Source organism: Prunus mume, linkage group LG2, assembly GCF_029339155.1.
Source record: "Prunus mume cultivar Tortuosa linkage group LG2, ASM2933915v1, whole genome shotgun sequence".
Lineage (NCBI taxonomy): Eukaryota > Viridiplantae > Streptophyta > Magnoliopsida > Rosales > Rosaceae > Prunus > Prunus mume.
Window position 1 is genome coordinate 36,587,671 of NC_142699.1, and position 23,974 is coordinate 36,611,644.

The 23,974-nt window shown below is 36.3% G+C and overlaps 6 protein-coding genes across 10 annotated transcripts; 3 read left to right on the plus strand and 3 right to left on the minus strand.

Annotated features, from left to right (window-relative positions):
• Positions 1-1,323: 1,323 nt before the first annotated feature.
• On the plus strand, positions 1,324-3,088 carry LOC103322968 (peroxidase 24). The gene is made up of 4 exons (XM_008224925.2): positions 1,324-1,562; positions 1,787-1,981; positions 2,170-2,335; positions 2,478-3,088. Exons 1-4 carry the CDS (start codon positions 1,344-1,346, stop codon positions 2,891-2,893), a joined length of 996 nt encoding a protein of 331 aa, XP_008223147.2. The 5' UTR covers positions 1,324-1,343; the 3' UTR covers positions 2,894-3,088.
• Positions 3,089-3,478: 390 nt separating this feature from the next.
• LOC103322911 (Heavy metal transport/detoxification superfamily protein) lies at positions 3,479-4,318 on the plus strand. Its single transcript, XM_008224867.3, has 3 exons — positions 3,479-3,571; positions 3,664-3,745; positions 3,846-4,318. The coding sequence occupies exons 1-3, from the start codon at positions 3,479-3,481 to the stop codon at positions 4,112-4,114; spliced, it is 444 nt and encodes a 147-aa protein (XP_008223089.2). The 3' UTR covers positions 4,115-4,318.
• Positions 4,319-5,170: 852 nt separating this feature from the next.
• Positions 5,171-9,399, minus strand: LOC103322910 (1-deoxy-D-xylulose-5-phosphate synthase 1, chloroplastic). Its single transcript, XM_089046127.1, has 10 exons — positions 8,940-9,399; positions 8,619-8,750; positions 8,322-8,486; positions 8,073-8,223; positions 7,340-7,611; positions 6,961-7,234; positions 6,468-6,775; positions 6,042-6,323; positions 5,658-5,942; positions 5,171-5,549 (listed from the first exon to the last, which is right to left on the minus strand). The coding sequence occupies exons 1-10, from the start codon at positions 9,081-9,083 to the stop codon at positions 5,400-5,402; spliced, it is 2,163 nt and encodes a 720-aa protein (XP_088902253.1). The 5' UTR covers positions 9,084-9,399; the 3' UTR covers positions 5,171-5,399.
• A 2,042-nt stretch (positions 9,400-11,441) lies between these two features.
• Positions 11,442-12,770, minus strand: LOC103322908 (Ribosomal protein L33 family protein). Its single transcript, XM_008224865.3, has 2 exons — positions 12,631-12,770; positions 11,442-11,904 (listed from the first exon to the last, which is right to left on the minus strand). The coding sequence occupies exon 2, from the start codon at positions 11,900-11,902 to the stop codon at positions 11,729-11,731; it is 174 nt and encodes a 57-aa protein (XP_008223087.1). The 5' UTR covers positions 11,903-11,904; positions 12,631-12,770; the 3' UTR covers positions 11,442-11,728.
• Positions 12,771-12,792: 22 nt separating this feature from the next.
• Positions 12,793-15,421, plus strand: LOC103322907 (Cox19-like CHCH family protein). Its single transcript, XM_008224864.2, has 3 exons — positions 12,793-12,939; positions 13,035-13,243; positions 15,027-15,421. The coding sequence occupies exons 2-3, from the start codon at positions 13,056-13,058 to the stop codon at positions 15,157-15,159; spliced, it is 321 nt and encodes a 106-aa protein (XP_008223086.1). The 5' UTR covers positions 12,793-12,939; positions 13,035-13,055; the 3' UTR covers positions 15,160-15,421.
• Positions 15,422-15,935: 514 nt separating this feature from the next.
• Positions 15,936-20,151, minus strand: SCL28 (SC35-like splicing factor 28). 5 transcript variants are annotated; one of them, XR_016124184.1, is made up of 8 exons: positions 19,810-20,151; positions 19,216-19,293; positions 18,847-19,011; positions 18,668-18,732; positions 18,498-18,537; positions 16,795-17,010; positions 16,316-16,398; positions 15,936-16,203 (listed from the first exon to the last, which is right to left on the minus strand). XR_016124184.1 is itself a non-coding variant. In XM_008224862.2 (7 exons), exons 1-7 carry the CDS (start codon positions 19,992-19,994, stop codon positions 16,194-16,196), a joined length of 759 nt encoding a protein of 252 aa, XP_008223084.2. In that variant the 5' UTR covers positions 19,995-20,149; the 3' UTR covers positions 15,936-16,193. The 5 variants fall into 5 exon arrangements, 3 of the variants coding, with proteins under 3 accessions (XP_008223084.2, XP_008223083.2, XP_088902254.1); XR_016124183.1 differs by having other exon boundaries at positions 18,668-18,735; positions 19,810-20,150; XM_008224862.2 differs by lacking the exon at positions 16,316-16,398 and having other exon boundaries at positions 19,810-20,149.
• Positions 20,152-23,974: the final 3,823 nt, after the last annotated feature.

Consider the following 23,974-nt stretch of genomic DNA (forward strand, 5'->3'; position numbering starts at 1 on the left):
CGCCATCAGAAAAAAAAAAGAGTTCTCGAAGGTTTGATTATCCGGAAGCTATATCCTCAAACCAAAGAGAACCCCCTGCATATATTATGCTTTGAATGAAAGTGATTTGGAGTTCAATATATCTTCTCCTGAAGCAAATGCGGCCACTACGGAAGTAAAAGAAAAACATCACAAGAGTAATTAACTTAAATTAATTGACTATTATTTGGTTTTCGTGGTAGCAATCTCCATTTAATTTGAGAAAATTTAACGTTCGACTCACATGAATATAAGAAAATTTGTTGGTATAAAAGTATCACGAAATTCGTATACCCTTTGAATCCTAAAAGAGTAAATTGATTATATACCAAATTGCATGGTATCGCAAAATTAATTTCCAGATTTTAGTGGATCCTTGTTCAAATGGAAGTGTGAACATGGGGAAAAAAACAAGCCGTCCTTATAATATAATATAATGGTTATGGCCGTCTAGGTTTATCTGAAACAGAAACGCCCAACCATTTGCTTTATTTTTACTCTCCATCATTTGTGCACAGATCTCTCCAAAAACATACATTGAAATTAATTATATATTTGTATACTTAATTAGTATCACTATGCCATTGCCAGCCATCATGTACGTTATGTCTTCTGTAAGGCAACAACAAAAGACAGCCAAGATCGTCAATCTATAGGGACGTGCAAAATCATGTACTTAATTATATGTAAGAAGTATACCTTGAACTACGTTGAAACATTGAAATTTTGTCACCTAACTAAGTTCAATCGCACCTAGTAATGTAAATTAATAATTGCAAATGTCAAACTCATTAAGACATTTGCGCTCATGTTCACGTCATGAATCAAGGAAGTTAGGAATATAGAAGAGAAGGAATGAGTACAAGATCAATTGCTCTTTTCTAATCAATCTACTTCCGAGATTTTTCAAGTATTGGATTATATATAGATTTTAACGTGGAAACTAGATAGTTTTTTTTTTACTCCTTATGCGTTAGTATGAACTATACACAAATTCTTATACTCATTAATAGGTAACCCATTTCTTTCGGTCAAAGCATTGGTTCAATGAAGCAAGGGGCAAATGATTAATTAGTAGTTGACTTAGCCAATCATATACTTCAATTATTCAAAATATATCATGAAGAGAATTACCCTTGGAAAAGAGAACATTCAAATAGGTTTTTAATTGATTAATTATAGCACAAGGAAACCAAGAATCAACTTCGAAAGTGGGTTTGCTACTACTATATATATAGAGTCTTGCTGCTTTTGGGATTGCATATTCATTCAGCTAGCAGAAAACAAACATTGGCATTGCTTCCTGCAAGACCATACTCAAAATCATGAGGCTTGTCAATTTAAATGTTGTGTTTGTTTCTCTTCTTGTGCTCATAGAGGTTGTTAGTGTTTGCAATGGACGCGTCCTGAGCCCAGCGTTCTATCGCAGGAGTTGCCCTCAAATTGGAAGAATAGTGAGGAGCATTACATGGAGCAAGGTTGCAGCAAATCCTACCTTGGCAGCCAAGCTTCTAAGGCTCCACTACCATGATTGCTTTGTTAGGGTATAATTAATTTTAAGCACTCAATTTATACATCATTAACACTTATAAGTAGATAATACACCTCACTAATTATGTATTAATTTGTACGGATGTGACGTCTCTTAACGTTATTGATTGAATTGACTTTAGCAGATGGTCAGTTTAATCTACAGTTCACAATGATCTATCATGCCCCCTTCATTAATTTTTCCTAATGCATGCATATTTATGTTGTTTGTTTGAAGGGATGTGATGCATCAATATTGATAGACTCAACTAGTGGCAACAACACGGCGGAAAAGGATGCAATACCAAACAGGTCCATTGGAGGTTATGATGTTATTGATGAAATCAAAACCAAATTAGAGGAAGAATGCCCCGACATCGTCTCATGTGCTGATATTGTTGCCTTGGCCGCCAGGGATGCAATTTCTTACCAAGTACGTGCCATGCACACTAAAATCATTTCTAATTTTATGAAGAAAAAAAATACATTTAAGTGCACAGTTACGAATACATATATATATATATATCATATCATGTAGTGTTACGAATCCACACAAATTATTTTTTTTTCTCCGTCCTCTTTTTCTTGTAAGATTTCATATCCTTCATGGCGCTTGTGCAGTTTGGGAGGCCCATGTGGCAGGTTTTGACTGGCAGAAAAGATGGAAGAGTCTCACTTGCCACAGAGGCTTCAAGGGACTTGCCCTCCGGAAATGCAAACTTCACCACCCTCCAACAGCAATTTGCTGGGCTTGGCCTAAGCATCATAGATCTTGTTGCCTTATCAGGTATATAAATATAAGTTATATAACAAGCTAGACAGATATAAGAATCTGAATTCCGCGTTCAAATAAGAATCTATCTCGTTAATGGTTCAAACTAACTGTTTAAACTGTCTGACAAGAGAACCTTAATTTCAAAATTTTGTAGGGGCACATACAATTGGAGTGGCACATTGCGCTGTATTTCAAAGGAGACTGAATGCGACAGGCAAAGGTGACGCCGACCCTTCACTTGATCCAGAATACGCGCAGTTCTTGAGAACGCAATACACCACCCCGCCTAACCCGGCGGTCGCAGTGGCATTGGACGCCAACAGCTCAGTTGCCTTTGACAGCCATTACTTTGTGGGTTTGAGTCACAACAAAGGGCTCTTGAGATCAGATGCAGCCCTACTCACTGACCCACGTTCGGCTAGAGTTGTAAAAAGCTTTCAAGGGTTCCATGATTTCATGGCTAACTTTGGCCTTTCAATGAAGAAAATGGGTGCCATTGGAGTCAAAAAAGGTGCCCGGGATGATGGAGAGATTAGGAAGAATTGCAGGGTTGTTAATGCAGCTAATTAAGATTAAGATATCTTCATTAATTATATGGTCTATTATTAATTGTCACCTCTGTAATATCATATAGTTTGCCTTTTTTTTTTTCTTTTTTCTAATGGGAATAAATAGGTAGGGGCTTGGTGGTTGCAACTCAGCAATAAGCTGTACCACTCGATCGAACTGAATAAAATAAACATCCTTGAAAAGGGTATATTTATAGCTTCGAGAATAGATGCATAGAGGTATTTTGATTCAAAAAATATTATTTATATCATATTTACTGACCGCATTGTTGACTATATCTCTAATATATGTACGCCCCATATATATTAGACTAGAGTCCACCTTTATTAGAAAGATAGTCAGCAATATGATCAATATACGCGTTAATGTGGCACAGTTTTAATTTGCAAAGAGTATTTAGCGGTTGTATGACCACCGGGGCAAAGAGATTTTCCGACCAAGGAAGAGGGGCATGTCCGTAATTGACCAACCCAAAATTAATATTAACCGCTTTTACCAAACTCACTCACGTGCAAAAAAATATTTACCGAACTGCCTTCTCTCTCAAAGGCCAAAGGCAATATCGTTTCCCTTAATTTCCCCTGCATGGTTAATTTGCATGTTGTGCCTCCTCTCCTCACCAACACTGTCAAATTGTCAATGGGAAAGAAGAAGAAGAAAAATGATCAAGAAGCCAAAGTAAGATTCTATATTTCCAATTATTTCACCATTAAAATCCAAACTCAAAATTACAAAATTAATTATTACATTTCTTAATTATATATATTTAGGTAATTGTGGCAGAATTCAACGTCTCAATGCACTGTAATGCATGTGAAAGAACCGTTGCTAAAACTCTGTCCAAACTCAAAGGTAAATTACTTGAACAATTCGATCTTCATCTCTTCTTAAACATATGATTATTATTTTTAATTGTATTTTGCTTGTTTAAGTTTGTGGGTTAATTCATTAGGGGTGGAGAAGTTTACGACAGACATGAACAAGCACAAGGTTGTTGTGACAGGGAAGATGGACCCACAAAAGGTTTTGAAGAAACTGAGGAAGAAGACAGGCAAGAAAGTAGAGATTGTGGTTGACAAGGAAGAAAATCCAAACGATGCGTCTGATGAAGGCAATTTGGCAAAACCAAATGTTTATCCACCTTTTTTTGACTGCTGCGAAGATAGTGATATTCTAATGATGTTTAGTGACGAGAACCCTAATGCTTGTTGCATAATGTAACAAAATATCAAAATTTATCATGCTTTCGTCCGTCCGTCTTCCACAGAAATAACATAAAATTTATAAATTTTTTAAAATGTAAGATGTGAGGCTCTGTTTGTGAGTCTCGCATCCGCACTTGTGACGAATGGATGAAATAAGCCATTCCATTCATACAAGGGTTTTTTTTAGGCACAAAAAATCATTTTGTTTATTTAATATTGAGATGGGCAATAATTTGTTTGCAGGGTATAAGGTGAAATAATGCATTGGTGGTTGGTTTCCATATAAGGTGGCCTTTTTCAATTTTGTATTATTTGCTTTCATTTTCTGATGAATAGGGCAATGTGGCCTAACTCTTTCTATTATTTTTTTGACTCACTGTTTTGGAGATATGTCAATTCATGACATATAATTGGAGAGGTGGGGATATATCATATATACTTCGTTTTGTCAGTTGGGTATGTATGTGCTTGCTTTGGAGTACTAATAAAATGTGGTTTCACACCACTCACCACTAACTAGTCTCCTCCTGCCTACATATGGAATGTTGTCTTTTGCCAAAGCCTATATGGAATTGACATCTTTCTTTCTAGTGCCCCTCTTTGGCTTTGGCTCTTGACTTTAAAACAAATAATTCCACAACCTAATCTCTCTCTCTCTCTCTCTCTCTCTCTCTCTCTCTCTCTCTCTCTCTCTCAAAGTGTTAGCATCTGAGTACAATGCGATGCATTATGACAAATGCAATGCATGTGAAATTTTCCAGCACCGACCCACCAACCTCTTGATCGTGACAGATTTTACAGATTGCAGAGTAGATCATATCTCAAACATTTGTAGTACTTTATCAAACAATAAGCACCATTCACATACACCGTCAACAAGAAGCAGCCAGCATTATATCATATGCCAGAAAAATAAACAAATTTTCCACCCTTGTTCCTCTCTTTACCATGTCCTTCAATAATATTTTGCAGATCTAGCTTTTGTTTATTGGCATAATGGTTAAGCAATGAGGTAACCAAGTGCTTGGCAACTCAGAATTGGAATTGCAAACATGAAAAAGACTTCAAAAGCTTTGTTCTAGTCTACAAATCAATTCTTGCATTTATAGGACATGCTAAAATATCTGGGAACTCAACTAGTTTGAGCTGGTAATTGATGTACTGGATTGGTTAGGTTGCCTTCAGCTAATGCCACTCTTTTGCTCAAATATGCTACTTTATACAGATGGGGAAACTAAATATAAATCATTACAGTTTTGGTTTTGTATACAGTGAAAAAAAGGGAACTCTTTAGTTTCCCTTCACGACATTATCTTCAATGCCTCTCTTGTTTGTCCAAGTACGTTGAATACTGTTGCTGCAATATGAGAAGGGGTGAGCCCGGCTTCGACCAATTGATCAGCAGGGGAACCATGGTCAATGTACCGGTCAGGAAGAACCAGCGGTCTCCACTGCAAGTTATAGAACGTCAAAGTGAGGTTTGTTTACCAGTAGCTGAGGAGTTCAATGTTAATGCAAGAGTCAATTAAACATCATACGTCGTAACAATACATTCATACCTTAAGTTTGCCGTCAAGAAGGCCATCAAGGGCCAGGAACTGCGCAACGTGAGATCCGAACCCTCCAATGGATCCCTCTTCCACTGTAATCAAAAACTCATGTGATTTTGCAAGGCTGCGAATAAGAGCACGATCCAGTGGTTTGCAAAACCGTGCATCAGCAACTGTTAGGCGCAAGCCATGGGATTCAACCAAAGGGGATGCAGCCAAACAGCTCTGAACTGCTGCTCCATATCCCAAAAGTGCCACTCTTTCCCCTTCAATCAATATTCTCCCTTTTCCTACCTGTAGATGAATTACCAAACATTTAATTATCTTGTAAAATAATATTGAGACTTTCCACCACTATGGAGATATATAGAAGTAGAGACTGTTGAAAGTCACCTCAAGAGGAGTGCCTTTATTCCCTGTCGGCAGTTGAACACCAACCCCATTTCCTCTTGGGTATCGGAAACAACTTGGTCGGTCATCTATGGCCGCAGCCGTGGCTACCATATGGAAAAGCTCTGCCTCGTCACAAGGAGCCATCACCACCATGTTAGGCAAGCATGCCATAAAAGTGACATCAAAAGACCCACAATGCGTGGGACCATCAGCTCCAACCAGTCCAGCTCGGTCCATGGCAAATCTCACAGGCAGCTTCTGCAAATCTACATCATGTACCACCTGTGGCATGAACCCAGAGAATACAACCTTTGAGTTTGCACACTCTTTCAGTAATATTATGACTATAAAAGAATAGCAACATATAAAATTTCAAAAGAAGATAATGATGGGGGGAGACGTATATGGAAGAAGCTATTAGCTTGCCTGGTCATAAGCCCTCTGCAAAAAAGACGAGTAAATTGCACAGAAAGGTTTTAGGCCTTCACAGGCCAGGCCTGCAGCAAAAGTAACCGCATGCTGCTCTGCTATTCCAACATCAAAGCATCTTGTTGGAAAACGGCGGAGGAAGAGATTCAAGCCTGTTCCACCTCCCATTGCAGCATGGATTGCTACAATATCTTTGTCCACTTCAGCTTCTGCAATCAAAGCCTCTGCAAAGTATGTTGTGTAAGACTGTGTACTAACACTGGCTTTGAATTGCTTTCCGGTTGCAGGATCAAACTTGGCCACTCCTGCAAAAGCAAAAGCGAAAGCAAAACTACTTAAATGTCCTTGATGGATTGAGATAAGGCATATGCAGACCACATCAGTGAGATCTTTTTAACTGCATTAAAGAGTATCAGTTTTCCTTGCATAGCATCTTGAGCGAATGAGATGGATCAATTTTGGAAATAATTCAACGAAATTCCATATTTACCATGGTACTTGTCTGCAGCTTTCTCTGCATATGGATATCCCCGGCCTTTCTCAGTGATAAGGTGGATCAGGACAGGACCTGTTGTTTTGGTACTTTTAACCTCTTTGAGAATGGCAATAAGATCATCTATGTTGTGACCATCGACTGGACCAATATAATATAGTCCAAGCTCTTCAAATAGTGATGAACCAGTACCACTGATCATTCCACGAGCATACTCATCAACTTTTGCTGCCAGATTATGCACCGGACCACCAATTTGTTTGGTAACTCCCTGCAACAAACTCAAATGAAAGTTGAACCACATTCAGACTCACCAGATTTTAAAAATGTTGTGCTTTCTTTATGCTTAATTCTGTTCTGAATTCAGATTACTTACTTTGGCAACCTCTCTTAATTCTCTGAGTGGCCTGTTTGATTGCAACCTACTGAGAGCACTACTCAATGCTCCTACTGGAGGTATGGGTCCATCAAGACTGGCAGTAGGTAACGAAACCTGTTTATTGTCATTCAGAATTATAATCATGTCAGAATCGAGGTACCCAGCGTTGTTCATGGCTTCGTAAGCTTGCCCCGCTGTCATAGCACCATCACCTATTACAGCAACCACATGATTATTTCCACCCTTTAGATCCCTTCCCACCGCCATCCCTGTGTGTTGAGTAACATCCCAAAGGTTAAAACCAAAGAGAGAAATCAATGCTGTGATCTAAGAATTTTAATTGAGACTGTAACTTTAGAAATTAAATAGAAGTCAATTGGATCATTCATATATAGAAAAGGCCGATGTGATTGTATGACTGATAATATAATAAACATTTTCCATAACATAAGATGCAAGTGTATCATCAGGATCCCACAAACAGTTACACAAAAATATTGTCAAAGGAAGCTGATTTCTTTCATTTACACAATAATAGAATTATTCTTAAACAGGTTTTTAATTAGTTCTATAAGAAACTGTCTTCAATAAGATAAGGAAAGATGTTAAATGGAAATCTTTTAGCTCAGATCATAATTCTAGATTCTAATCATAAAATCATTTTATAACCAAAACAAGAATACTGTTAAGGTCAAAAAAGCTTTCAAAACGGTGCAGAAGAAGAAATTACCCAAGCCTGCTGAGATAGTGGTAGAACTGTGACCAGTGCCAAAGCAATCATATTCACTCTCAGAGCGCTTAGTGAAGCCAGCTAACCCATTTGTCTGCCTCATAGTGTGCATCTTATCTCTCCTCCCAGTCAAGATTTTGTGTGGGTACGACTACATAAATCAAAACAAAAACTTACAATCAAATATGGAAAATTAGTAGGATCAATATGTTTGCAAGCTTGAGGAACCAAAGAAGATGAGATTGAAACCTGATGACCAACATCCCATAAGATCCTATCTTGAGGAGTATTGAAGACATAATGAAGAGCCACAGTGAGCTCCACAACACCAAGGCTTGAGCCCAGGTGACCTCCAGTTTTAGAAACATTGAAGATGACATCAGACCTCAGCTCATCTGATAGTTGTTTAAGCTCCTGAATTCACAATCAGCATAAGAAAAAAAGATCAAATTAAAGCTATGCAAAGATTTGAAGCTCTTCCGGATATAAAAATTAAAAAAGATATTCAAAAAAGTATCAGTTAGTAATAGGCCTTCGGATATGTACCTTGACAGAAAGATTTTTCATGTGAATTGGATAGTTTATGGTGTCCAAGAGAGGAGTGGGTGGTCTCTGTGAGTGATACTCCCCACTCTCTGACAGTGACGCACAAATCCCAGCTGGCCTTTTCCTCATGACCTGTGTGTTCCAGATGAGAACAAAAAAGCCCTTATCTTTCAGCAAAAACTTTTGTTCTGTTCAGTTTTTCAGAGGTGCTGAATTATGAAATTGACATAGTAAACAAAACCCAGTTCCTCCTTAAATCATTTCAGCCATGCAATGAGTTCCTCTTCTTAAATTATACAAGAAAGATGCAGACTTTCTAACCTGATTGAGCTTGTGCTGAGATTGGCATGGCAGAACTGTTCTCCAAGAGAAATGGGAATACAACAAAGAGGTGGATTTCTGAGCATCTGAATGTGCTGTTGGCCGGTTGATATGTGCAGGAAATGAGAATGTACAAAGAGCCATTGCATGTAGAAGAACTTCAAGGAGAGCTGAACAACTTCAAAATTGTAATTAGAAGTGAAATGAAGAAGAACCCAGAAAAGGGTTATTAAGAAATTCAGGCCTGAGAGTTTCCCCACTGAGAGGAAGTGCTGGGTGAAAATGGTGGTAGTGTCAGTGGGGAATTGAATAAATAAATAGAGAGAGAGAGAGAGAGAGAGAGAGAGGACTGAAATACGCGTTACTGTGAATAATGAGTGGCTGATGGTGAAATAGTGTCTACGACTCAGTGGAAATTAAGAGCTTTCAAAGACCAAAAATGGTCTAAACAGCTTAAACTTGTTTACTTTTCATATTCAAACTTGTAATTTTTTTTACCAGCACCAATGTATCTGGATCAAGGTGTGCATGTGCTCATTCATTGGCCCACGTCACTAGAAATCACAGAAAGATAGGTTGATGATAGATATGATACAGCAATACACAAAAAGACATTTTCCAATTGGTGGTCACTCACTGACGTGGCAGTCGCATTATTTTGCAACGTCATCCATTTTAATTTAATAAATTTATATTAATATATTACTATCTTGAAAATAAAAACTGCCCATTACTGGTCCACAACAGCTATCTAACAAGAAAGTTCGTGTAATGCCGTTATATTAAAGAGGAAGGTTAGGGTCAGTCGCAACGAATTTGTGGAAAATACCCTTATATTATAGATTAATGCAAAACTCAGTTGTTACGTGAGTGTTGTTTAGTCACAACGAATTTTTAAATACCGTTATATTATAAATGAATGTTAAACTGAGTTGTTCACGTGACTGTTATCTAGTATCTCAACGAACATATTTAATAAAAGTTGAAATAAGATCACTACGCGACATATTAGCAGAATTTGGTACCACAATTCAATACAAATTGTTATCTTACACGATCCCAAATCAAAAGGATCACAACACCGCCACCCACCGCCACGCTGCACAGCCACTGCAATGCCACACAGCTACAATCCCAAGCCCTAGATGTTTATGTGCAATTGGGTTTTATGGTGTTGGAAGATTTCTGTCGCCAAGCCGAAGACAATAATCAAACTCGAGTGTACGACACACACAAACCTAATCCATATATGCTCTAACATATTGAATTTAAGGTAGGAATTTGAACGTCTCTGTTTAATGCCTTCAATGGGATCCCTTTTATTATTATTATTATTTTTTTGGGTTACAACTTACAAGGGAGGCCGAAGCCCAAGAAAAATCAGGGTAAAAAAAAAAAAACACCACCGGGACAAGCCTAGCAGTGTTCAGCCTAAGAGAATCATTCATTGGATGTAGACAGGTAGGTATCAAAAATGCTGTTTTGGCTGCTTCTACACGCTTGTTAGATACGGATAAGGTATCAGAAGCGTGTCTGTTCTTTCGGATCATTTTATCATGGAAATTTACTAAACGTTTTAGTCTAAATTACTCTAATTTAATCTAATTTATAGACAGACGAATTAAAATTTGGATGCAAGAGCGCGAGCTCACTGCTCTGACTAAGGCTAACCAACATCTGCTTACACCTTAATAAACTATATTATTATAATAATTTACAACACATCTATTTGTTACCATTATATACTTGGCCTGAAAAATTCATTTAAAAAATAAGGTAAAATTGTTTGTTGAAAAAAGGCTTCAACTTCTACTATTCCAAGAGCAATAAGAGAACCAAAAAATATCAGCCAATTGAGAAGATAACAAAATGACATTATCAATTGAAGGCCCATTCGTTAAAATAACCCATCACGATTTCACCCAAATCAAATTTGGGAAATTCACTATTATACTCAATATAAGAGCACAAATTATAAAATAAAAAAATTATATAAAATGGACTTTAGAAACACACCCAAAGCCTATTTACAACATAACAAAAAGGCTTTTAACTTATTTTAATTTACAAAACTATCATTGATTTCTTAAAACAAACTCAACCCCAAAACACTCAATAGGGCATCAAAGTAATTTAATAATCAAAATTAAATTCAATAATGCCAGCTGTTTTTTCTTTTGGTTTGTTTATAGAAATTAAATGGTGTAGAGTTTATTTATATTATTAGTGCTAAGAATGGGTATAAGACTAAATATCTCATCAAATTTTCCATGTTTTAGCCAACTTTTTTTTCACCCAAACCGAATCAACTTCGGTTGATGAAGCTCCAACACTTAAGTCTGGCCAAAAAAAAAAAAAAAAAAAACTCTGAAGACTGGAGCCCAAAAGCAAAAACCTTGAGACCCAGAAAACAACTCAAATTCAAACAACTAGCAACTTAGGTCTGAAATAGGCAAAGATCATATGGTCATGTAGGAGACAAAGGGGAGATAGCATGATGACTTTACAAAAAAAGAAACCACATCATATTAACTCTTAATAAAAGCTCCTCAACATTTCAATCAACCATGTTTTGGAACAGCATAAGACTAGTTGAATGGCCAAACAAAATTTGAACTTATTATACTTCAGATAGGGAAAGCAAGAACTTTCATCAAGATAAAATGGACACCACCAATAACGACTGCATATTCTTAGGAGTTAGGTCTCTACCTTAAAACAAAGTGTCTACAACAGAAAGAAAAACAAGGTGGGGCAATGAAATCATCTATATTGGACAGACAGGTTGCTCATTTCATTTTTGCCTCCGTAAATAGAACATGACGATTTACCCGAGGGTCAAATTTTCGGAACTCAAGCTTCTCTGTCACTTTAGTAGGCTTCCTCTTGACATAGAAAAATCCGGTGCCAGCAGCTGAGACAAGGCGGATGAAAACGGTAGCCTTCTTCTTTTTGTCACCCATTCCTTAATTCACGCAAGAGAAAGAGAGAACCAATCAAAAGTAACAGAAAAAGGCATGTTTCACTACACAATAAGGGTGGGCAGATAAATATGTGTTAAACTAAAGATGTGCATCTGCAGGAAACATGAAAATTACTAAATAGGTCAGTCTTCACATGACCTTCAATACTGCCCCCAACAGAAAGGAAAAATTAGTCAAGATGAAGAACAACAACCGTCTGTAATCCAAATCCATTTCAAGATTTCAGAACAACTTATAATGAGAGTAAGTAATCCTAGTACAGAAAACCCATCACAACTCACAGGGCCACCATACTTGCAGGTTTAAATTTGTGCTCTAAAAGTGAAATTCTTAAGGGAGGCCACATAGGTATAGAATCAATCAAGAAAGCTCTTTGCAACTGAGAAGAACAAAAACTTTGAAAACCCACTTAAAATCCATATATTATCTACATGTGCATGTTAAACTAACATCTTCAACACGCCTGATACAAAAAAGAAAACCCAAATCATATTTGCCCTAAAGATAAGATATTATTCATTGAAAACCCAAAAAAAAGAATCTAATCCTTTCCATCTATCCATAATCCATCTCCATTATTACAAGCCTCCAACCATTCCCAGTTCAAAACAAACAAACAAGTAAAATAACAACAACAGCAACAGCAACAAATAGACAGATAATGGAAATCTTTTCGTTAGAAATGGTTGAGAGAATTGAGTACTTACTGTTCAAACCTTTGTAGTTGTCAGAGAGGAGGAAGCCGAAATAGAGAGAATATGATGCAGAGAGTTGAGAGAAGAAAAGAGCCCTAACCAAAACGAAACGCGGCCGTTTTAATGGACACCATTTGTGTCAAAGGACTGAAATACCCTTACCTTTTTGTTTTTGGTCCTCCAACTCCTGAGTCAGCTGAGCTAGCTGGTTTGTGTTTCTTATCATCGTAAACCTAGCACTCTCATTTCCTCTCCCCCCTTCTCTCACTCAGCTGAGGAAACTCATTGAACCAGAGAAACCGATAGGAAAGAGAAGAAAAGGTACGGAATTTACCAATTCTACGCTTTCTTTCTCAATTCAATTTCTCGAAATTCACGTTGTTCATTTCAAATTTTCGATCTTTTATATTTATCAGAATCGATCGGAGGAAGTGAAGATGGCCAGCGCAGTGGACGCAGCAGGAGATCCAATCCCAACATCGGCAGTTCTGACGGCGGCGTCGAAGCACATTCAGTTCCAGTGCCAAGCCGAAAACGTGGCTTTTCTCAAGTGCAAGAAGAAAGATCCGAACCCTGAGAAGTGTCTCGACAAAGGTCGCCAAGTCACTCGATGCGTTCTTAGCCTGTAAGTCAATTCAAATTCGCTTCCTTTTTCATTTCCCTGAGATTCTTATGCTTCGGTTTTATGTCGACCCTTTTGGAATTCAAATGTTTTTGTGTTGTGGTTTTTTTCTGATTTGGGACTTCGGTTGCTCCAATGAGCTGAATGTGGGTTCTGGGTTGTAGAGAATTCTCAAACTTGTGTTATTGCAATGGAAATGTTAAATGTGTGCATCTATGTTTATACTTTATACAATCGCATGACCGTCTATCGAAGCAAATATTTAGAGCTATGCCACAATTTATGAGGTCTAGCTGACTGCTTTTGTATTTGAAGCTATGCCACAATTTGTGCTTACGTGTTCATGCTCTTCATTTGTTAATTTTACAGCTGAGTCTACTGCATGTAAACACATCCCCCGTTCTTTATTACACTCAATTCATACCTTGCTTATTGGTACCTAGATTTTAGAACTTGTGCTAAATGCCATAAATTTTGAGAGCATAAATCTAGGTGTTACTTACTAGGAGGCTATCGCTAGCTTTCTTTTCGTTGTATCAACTTCGTAAAGTTCATTGGCAGCAGATTTCAGAATCCTTGTTCCAAACCTTGTTAATTGTGACCTTACTCCAGGTTTAGAAATAAAACCACTTCGGCGTAGAACACTGATGGTGAATGACAATGTTGTATATTGTCCTATATTGTTTCTATTATGAAGTATTCAACCTACCCAGATAGTAGAATGAAACTGGATTTTATGACATTATAGTATCCTTTTGGTGAATGGCTTAGTTGGTTTTCTTTTACATTCTGGACCCTATATTCATTTCTTTCCAATTAACATTTGTTCATTGCTCAGTGATATCTGTAGACATCACGAGGTTGTCATTCTCCACATATTAGCAACTTGCATGACTTATTCAATGGCCTAGAACCAGTAGAAAAGCCTAAACCCAATTAATAGGTTCCAGGAAAAAACGGAAAAAACCATAATACCATTGACTTTAAGTTCAGGTGAGTATTTCCCCAAACATGAATAAGGAAAATCCCACTGGTCTTCTTTTTGTATCAGACATCCTAAGACTTTTGCTTAGTACTATAAGGGTTTGTTTGGTAGGAAGGACTAGACTAGACTAGAAAAATGACTACATTTCATGTGCATTGAAGGCATAATATGGATATGTTGCCTAACTTGGAGGAAAAATGGGGACTAACTATAAGAGGTTGATGACTAAAATTTATCCCCCCTAATCCCCTTGAAATTGGTGGGATTATGAGGGATAAGTTTTAGTCATCAACCTCTTATGAATATTCCTCCTTCATCCTCCAAGTTAGACAACAATATTCATATTATGCCTTGATCGCACATGAAATGTAGGCATTTTGCTAGTTTAGTCTAGTCTAGTCTAGTCTAGTCCTCCCTAACAAACGAGGCCTAAGATATTATATAGAGTCTCACTAACAGGCTTTGAGTGGACCAATTTTCAAGTATCATCATTATCTTTTCATTCTCCTCTCACAACTTATTGAAATATGCGTCTTTTTATCTGCACCAAGTCAGATTTGGAATTTTTTGTGATTTAATCATCCAGTTAATTGCATGATGTCTATGAAACCTTGACCAACAATTAGATTGGTAACCAATTCATCAACTTTACCACCTAATTCATCGAGAAATTTGAATCAGTTTTAGTTCTCTCATAAAACGTGCAGATGTACACACAAAGAGAGGTATGCTATTTTTGAAGGGGTGAGAAGAAAGTCATATTCCTTGTTACCCTTCTAAACACGGCATTTCTTCCTGCAGGTTGAAAGATCTTCATCAGAGGTGCACGAAAGAGATGGATGCTTATGTTGGATGCATGTATTACAATACAAATGAATTTGAATTATGTCGCAAAGAGCAAGATGAATTTGAGAAAAAATGCCCATTGGCATGAGGACATGCATGCCTTTTTATCCCACCATGATCACAATAAGATGGGCAGCTTGCAATGATCAGATATTGTTGCGTACAATTCGAATTCATCTTGGTTTTAGATCTGAGCTATTTTCCTATTTGTATGCCCAAATTTCGCCCTTTTGAAGCATGTTTGATTACTTCTATCGCAGTTGGAGTTGTTGTACCTTGCATCCATTGTAAAGGCATAATGGGATTTCATTAAGCAAATTGCAGAAATGGCACCTTTTTCGGTTCCTGAACATCTTTTGCTTGGAAAAACATAACTTTCAGGTTGGGTTATTCGACCATAAAACCCCAGAGTAATCGAGTCATTTAGATTGATTCAATTAGTGGTTCCGTTGGGTCTCAAGCTCAACCCTATGCCTCCTTAGTAGTGCGTTCAATATAAGGAACATGTTTTTTTGTTGGGTTTATATGATTCACTTTGAACTTAAAAGACAAAAAGGCACTCATGTAAACATGTATTGTAATTGCCAAACCAGACATTTCTCGGAGGCATTTCTACTTTCTACAAATCACAATTTAACACATGCAAAAATAAAGATTTTGTGCGAGTTGCCACCTATTAGTAACATTCCCACACCAAGTAAGGCGTGGAATGAACAAGAGAGGCTGGCAATGGCTTATGCCACCCAAAGTGTAAGGTTACAACAAAACAAGAAGGAAAAAGAGGGAAAACACATGCGGGCATTCAATCGTAAATTATGCACATGGAATTTCTTACCCAGCAGAATTTTGCACTCCAGAAAAAGATTATTGTCAACTAAAGCAACCGTAAAACTCACATTAAGCTCGTTCAAAAATTACACTTCCCACTTGACTAACATGTGGATGGTATAAATCCATTTGACAAAAACTGATATGGTCCAAAAGTCATATTTACCAAACACGTCCATGACCTTCCAGAATACTAAGCATATCATCCAGTTAACTAGTAATGCTCATAGTAGACTTTCAAGCAGCAACACCACCAGGTGATGCAAATTCACAGCAATGTAACCGTGATGGGCATCAGCGAGGACTGCACAGCAAAAAGTTTAGTAGAAATCATCAACACAAGTTCAATTAGCCAATAATGAAGAATCGTAGGATGTCAGGATGACTCCACATAAAAAAATTGTAGAAATAATCACATAAATAGGATCACACCCACAAGTCAATTCAAGAGAACCTCCTTAATCAACAGCCGCATTACGCAAGCACATTACCATCCATTCTAATAGGAATCAAAATTGAAAGTATTTTTTAATTGGTCTAACAGATTCAGCATTAAAAGAAAGGAAAAGGCAAAACTTTCACCATCATCTAATGACTAGCACAAAGCCCCAAGTAATTGACAGCAGCGAACAAATTATAGAACTAATTTACCGATTCATAAGAATAAAGCCAACCCAAAAATAAAAGATAATAACTTGGAGGTAAATATTGTTTCCATACAAGAAAAATTTTAAAAAGAAAAAGGAACAAAAATCCATTTGCAGGGTATCTCATGCAATATGAGACTATTTCCCTAAATTTAAGACCATACTCGGCCCCACTTTGGACAGCTAAGCTTATTATGGCTGGAAATTATGTATTCAATATATGAGTGCAGAATGAAAGAGGCATCTACCTGTAGGATCGCGAACGAGACCTTGATGGACTGCGACTGTTACCCCTCAGACTCCTTGATCTGCTGGGTGCATAGTCTCTTTCATCACGAGGACTCCGACCATTCTCACGCGGACTTGGGGACCTCCTGTAGTCTCTTCCATCACGTGGTGAAGGAGATCGTGAAACTGATCTAGATTGCACTGGCGAACGATAATCATCCCTAGCCCCACGGTCCCTTTCAATGACAAATATACTTATTTTATTTTTTGAAAAAAATTATTGGTAATGCAACAAGAGAATAAGATAAGATATGTTCTATGTGGATAAGAGATACCAATTAAAACCATCTCCATTCACCAAAAAGTGAGAAAAGCTTCCCCTATTCATAAGCTAATAGAAGTGCTCAAGCAAAGTAATTTTGGCACAGGTCAACAATTGAAAGTTAATTATATGTTTTTAGATAACACAATGCTACTTACATCCTCTTCAAAATCTAGTTGATCAAAATATGACCTTTACCTGAACCTTTTCAGGGTTCTGAACAAAAAATATAACACTCGGTCCAAATACTCAGAGTTAGGCTAGTACTGGTTGATCAGCATCTGAAACTTCATAGCTCACTTTGCCCCAACTTTCTAATACCAGATAATATCTTTTCCTTCAACAATGTCACCATACTCTACCGGTAAAAACTTTGGATGGCTTCGTTTCTTTGAAGATGATTTCTTTCTTTGGCCAACTATAAGCTCTATATTCTTTCTTTACTGGATCGTATATGCAAAACAAGATATCAAACTTAACAAATTTTCTTATTAAAAACTTACTTTAACAGTTAATATAAGAAGGAAAAATAAATAAATGATCCCAATCATCTCTAACACCAACTTTAGCTTGTCAGTTCAGTCAGTCGTAGAAAGTCTCACAAACCGAAGTCATAAGAATAGGAAACCCAATGCCATTTGTAGATGAATGTTGATGATGGATATGGATAATACTTATGGAGAGGCTTTGGTAGAAAGGTAAAGAAGTTGCCCATCACTTTTATGATCACTTTTCTCATTAAACTTTATTAATCCAGATGTCTTTAAAGTCTCCTTTTTCACTTTAATATCTGCACAAACAAGGCCACCAGCTGATATTATACAATTCATTGGACACATGATGCATGCAAGAGATGAAGTCTCTGTACCTAAAGAGTTCTCATTCTGCAATTTCAGTAAAGAAGCTCCTATAATTACCATAAAATTAGTTTACAAAGTATGTCAAAGGAGATACAGGTATGTGAACATAAAACGGAGTTCGGAAAATTTTCAATCAGGATGCAATCTCTCTTTTTCACTTCCAACAGATAATATGAAGTACCAGAAAACTGATATTAGGAAGCAAGAAACAGACACAAATACCACCAAACTGCAAATACATATCTAATTTTGGTTTCAATCAAACTACATTAATGACCAAAAAAAATATGGTTCAAACTCGGCAAAAAATTAAGATGGAGAGATATAGAATCCTCATCAACAAATTCAGCAATACAAGTTCCAACACAAAGCTGAATAGACTTGTTTGTTTTTTGTTCCCTATTGCCTACACACACCAACGGCATGCCATATGATGAAGAAGCCACTGTTTACTCATCCATGAAAACTAGAATTGAAAACCTATAACTATTGATCAAATTTAAAAATAGCATATGGCAACTTCTAGAGATAAGGTACAGACCTTGAGTCACGCATAACAGGTGACGGTGACCGCGAGTAAGCTGTGACCAAACAATTAAGATGATAGTTTAGCAGAAAAACAGAGGGAACAGAATCATTTCATAAAGGACGTCAGATAAAAAGAAGCCTTGTTTGCAATTCAACAAATGCCAAGTGAAAGTTCAAACTGACAACGATATTGCCGTCTTGGGGACCTCGGTGGTGTTCTCCTTCTGGAGCTTCCTCCATACCGACCACTGCTGATAAATTTGGAAACGAAAAAAAAAATCAACATTTATGAAATGAATATCTTATTTCAATTAGGGAGACATGTGAAATGATGGGTGGTATTGAAGCAAAATGCAGTGTACCTTACGCGAGTAGTTGTACGCATTTCTTGGGGAGTTTTTCTATTCTCCTCAGCAAACACAATTCTTATCTCACGTCCACCAATAACTGAATGGTTCAGTTGTTGCTTTGCTTCAGCCGCATCCTCCGCATAACGGTACTTCACAAACCCAAAGCCCCGTGGCTCCCTGTATATTCAAATAGGAACAGCTTAATTAAATAACTTAATAGTGGCCTCATGTCTCATATGGTACAAGTGTCTGAATTATATCCACTTTTAAAGAATTATCTATTCAAGGAGTTCAACTTTTACACCAAAGATTCATTGGAGAAGAAGAATTGCATTACATCTCTAGCATAATACACAGTATAACAATAAAAAAAGGGCATACCCGGTGTAGTAATTCTTAGGAAGATACACATCCTTCACTGGGCCATATCGCTCAAATGGGATCCTAAGATCTTCTGGCCTGCAAAAACTTAGGTAAACCATAAATTATTTTGTAAAAGATAATTATAACAAGAAGAAGCTTACAGGTATAGTTGTGGAAAAATTGATGTATCCGTAATTTGTGGTTAAAAGGACTCACCATAATCATAATATACTCAATTTGTTGAAGGATTATTTCTATATTCATGTAAAATCTAGTTATTGTTATATAATATACTGGTATTTGTCAGAACTGCGAATATATGTGTATATTATAAAACACAAACACACAGAGAAACATTCACTCCTCTGTCCACATTTCATACGCATAAATAAAAAATTATAGCATGAACAATTACAAAAACAAAACCAATAATTCATTACTAGCACCCAAATTTAGTCCCACATTTGAAGAATAAACTACATAAACATATAAAGCCAACAAGATAACTAATCCTGAATAAACAAAGCCAAATATTCATAAATACGAAAATATATATAAACATATGAACACACATATGCATTCATATGCATTCATAGGGAAGGAAAGAGAGACCTGGCGTCGAGAGGAAGATTTCGAACGAGCAGGCCAGAAGGAGCGGGTGAGCGACGGTCTCTGTAAGACCTGCTTTCACGGTAGTGATCACGAGGGTCGTCGTCGTATCGCTTGCGTCCACGTGGCGGAGTCCGGCTGCGTCGACGAGGGCTGTAGCTTCTGCTTCGGCTTCTGTACCTGGCCATTGCTGCAGCTACGGTTTGAACCCCAAGCAAGCAAGCACGCAAAACCCTAACCCTAGCCCCTAGTGAGAGAGGAGGAAACAAGGGAGCAAAGCAAGCGCTTGCTGTTTTGAGTTGTGTGTGTGGGTTTCGAAGTTTCGGATTTGGAGGGACGAATAGCGTGCGGTGCACATACCGACTTAATGATGAGCGCTCTTCAATGACCCTTTTTTTTTTTTTTTTTTTTGAGATTGTAATTAGTAATAGTAAGCTGGCCCAATTATAAATAATCCTAAGGCCCAACCCAACCCAAACCTTTTATTTTCCTTTTTTGTTTGGGGGTTTTTGTTTTGGTAATGAACCCAATCAATTTTAATTGGTACTAGTATTAAGCTGGCCCAATATGCCTCATAAATATTCTATTAATAACATAGTCGATTATTATAATATATTAAAATTATAGGTTTTTTAGGTTTTAGACATAAAAAAAATTTCACTTTTGGAAAAAGCCAAAGCTTTTTCAAAAAAGACAAAAAAACCACTCAACTTTCAAATCAAAGACATGCAAATGTATTGGATTCCTTAGGAAATCTAAAAATAAATAAGGGCATTTTTGTCCATTTTTGCTTCTTTTAAAATTTTTCTCTCTCATTTTGCTTTTTCCAAAATGTCCCTAAAATTATTGCCTAAAATAAATAAATATATATATATCAAAATCACTGACCTCATTAATATACAAAAACACCACCAATTCATAAAATACTTATGTTGACCTTAAAAAAGAGTGTTGTTAAACGAACCCTAAAATTAACTGAGTACATCATATGATCTAAGTACACCCTAATTTTTTAATTAAAATGTAAAATTAACTAAGTACACCCTATTTAACTACCAAAAATATCATTGGTGCACCCTAATACACTCTATCACGCAACATCCTAAACTAGGTTTCTCTTTTTACATGAATTCGTGATGTCTAAAAAATGTTAGGTTTGCATATCTGACTAAATAAAACTAAAATCATAAACCAAGAAGCAACAAACCCAGTTTGTTCGCAAAAAGCCCCATCAAAATTGAGTTTTTAAAAACCCACGGGGGTCTACCCTATTTTACTGTTGCACAAGCTAGGACTATGGGTGGCATCTTAGACCAAAAAATTGAAAAATCGCAAAAATCAACCGAAAATTTAACGCAATAGAACCACAATCGCGGGAAATCGAACCGCATTTATGGTATGAAGAACCGAACCGAACCGCATTTGCAGTTGCGGTTGCGGTGTTTGATTTTCAAAACTTGCGATTACCGCAAACCGCGACTATATTAAAAAATAATAATTAGCATTTTGTAAATAACATTGGTACTCAGACAACACAACGGGGTCCTTCAAATTCACTTACCACCACCAACACTGGAGTTTGTAACATTAGTGCATTACATTTTCCTTTTAGTTTGTAACTTTAATTAACTTTGAATTGGATTTTTCCTTTAGGTTGTATTTTTAATTCATTTTGCATTGCATTTTCCTTTTGGTTTGTAACTTTAAAGGATTTAAAATTGGAATGCTTAAGAAGTTGAGGTTGTGAATGCTTGAGAAGTTTAACTTTAATTGGAATGCTTAGAATTGTAACTTTAATTTTCTTTAGGTTGTGAATGCTTGAGAAGTTGAGGAGGTTGTGAATTTATATATGCTTGAGAAGTTGAGGTTGTGAATTTATTTATTTAGTTGTGAATTTATATTTTTGGGTTAAAGTATGCTTGAACTCAAAATGCTTCAAAAAAAAAAACATCAAAATTATGCCTAAAATGTGGAAGATGTGATTTTTTTGACATAAAAATAACTTGCGGTTTTAAATCGCTAATTCACGGTAATCGACCTCTTTTTACGGTTTACCGTAGTAAACCGTAAAAAACGGTCGGATTGCGGTTTCAAAAATCATCATACCGCAAATAGTCGGTCAGTTTGCGTTTGGGCAAAAATTGTAGTTACCGAACCGCAACCACCCCTAGCTAGGACTACACCCTTAGGAAAGTTGTGCTCCTGGTATTGGTGCAAGACCTGCCTAGCACAATTAACCACTTCCAACATCCCACGTCGTTTGCCTATCCATAAATCAGAATTCCTCTCATTCCAGATTGTCCACAACTCCATCAAAACTTGTTCTACAAACCCTTTAGATGAGTCACCAAACAGTTGCACAAGCCAACATTTAAAATTCAGGTGGGCACTATTTTGTAAAAGCCTCCACCATGGACTAGTTTCCCAGAAGTAGAAACAAAATCACATGAAATGAAGACGTGATGTAAATCTTCTAAAGCAGTCCCAAAAAAAAATCTATTTTTTGGTCATTTTATATTAGGGTAAATTTGTAATTCAATAAATACTTTGATAGTAAGGTGTACACAGTTAATTTTAAGGTTCGTTTAGCAGCACTCTAAAAAATTATATTTAAAATTATATATAAAAATTATTTTTTATTTTTTATTTTTTAAAAAGAACATTCATGTCGCTAGCCTTTGTGCCAACTAGTTTTTCATTTTTTTTTTTTTTAGAATTAAAAAGGATAATGAATAGTTGTGTTTAATAAAAATAGGACCCATAATCTGATTTTGTTTTAAATTTTAAAATTTTAGAATATAAAAAAGTGTGAATTTACCATATTATCCTCATTTAATGAATAATTTCAATTCTTAATGTTTCCATTAACCAATGTTTCACCATTATTTGTCTTTTGTTTTATATATACTAGCTTTGACACACGTGTGAGTAGTGCCAATTGGTTTTTTTTTTAAATTAAAATTAAAAAAGATCACAGGTAGTTGTGTTTCATAATAATAGAACTCATTATCTGATTTTGTTTTAAATTTAATTTTTTTAAATATGAAAACTGTAAATTTATCATATTATCCTAATTTAATTAATAATTTTGATTCTTACAAAGGATAATGATTGTAACCCTTTTGTGGGTAGTGGTTTTAACTCCTTTGTGGGTAGTTGGAGTGGTCCTTGTGGCTTTTGTATTTGTACTTCTCTCATTACGTAATTTATGAATGCAATCTTTTTATTGTTTGGCAAAAAAAAAAGGGAGTTTCACTAAAACACCCAAAATGGAGGTTGAAATTATAAAAAAACCCAACACCCAAAACACTTTATAAACACACCCAAAACCCATCATTACACACACTTAAAACCCATTTATAAACACACCCAAAAAGTTGACTTTGGGGTTGATTTTGGGTGTGTTTCTATGTTTAAATAGTGCTTGGGTTTTTTTATAAATACATGTCTAGGATTGGGTTTATTTATAAATTTGTAAAAAAAAAATTATATATTCCCGGTATTACCAAATGAATCTTCGATTTCCCTTTCTATAAGAAAATTTATGGAGATTTATTTTCAAACGGGACCTAAATATAAATTAAAAAATTAAAAAATGCCAAAAGATAGCATATGATTTGCAACCTAGAAAGGTAGAATATGCTTTGTTCATCATTGCATTTCTCAGTACTGGACTGGTGGGGTCGTTAGCTCAACCTCTTCTTATTAAGTCTAATCTTTTATTATCGATTGAGTTGAATCCGTTGATGATGATATGAAAGAAATGCATGTGTCCTCACCTATTCACCCCGTAGATTTGGTAGCCACTCAACCTCAACCGCATCTAGCTCACCAGCTCACGAAGCTTTCCACTCCCACTCCAAACGCATCTTAATCAATATAAAAAGAAGATTTGAACTTAAAATCTATTCTTGAAAAAATAAATAAATATATATACTAAAGAGTAATTGATGTACACGAATAACTGATTGGAAATATTAAGAGCATCTCCAACCTGCAACCTCTTTATCTCTCTTCATAACTTGTAAGTTGGTATTGGCTCTTCAAAACATTTAATTTTAGTTTGAAAAAATAAAAGACCAAAAGTCACTTTCGGTCCATGTAGTTTGGCACTTCAACCACTTTTGACCCAGTAGTTTCAATTCTGTCAATTTTGCCATTGTAGTTT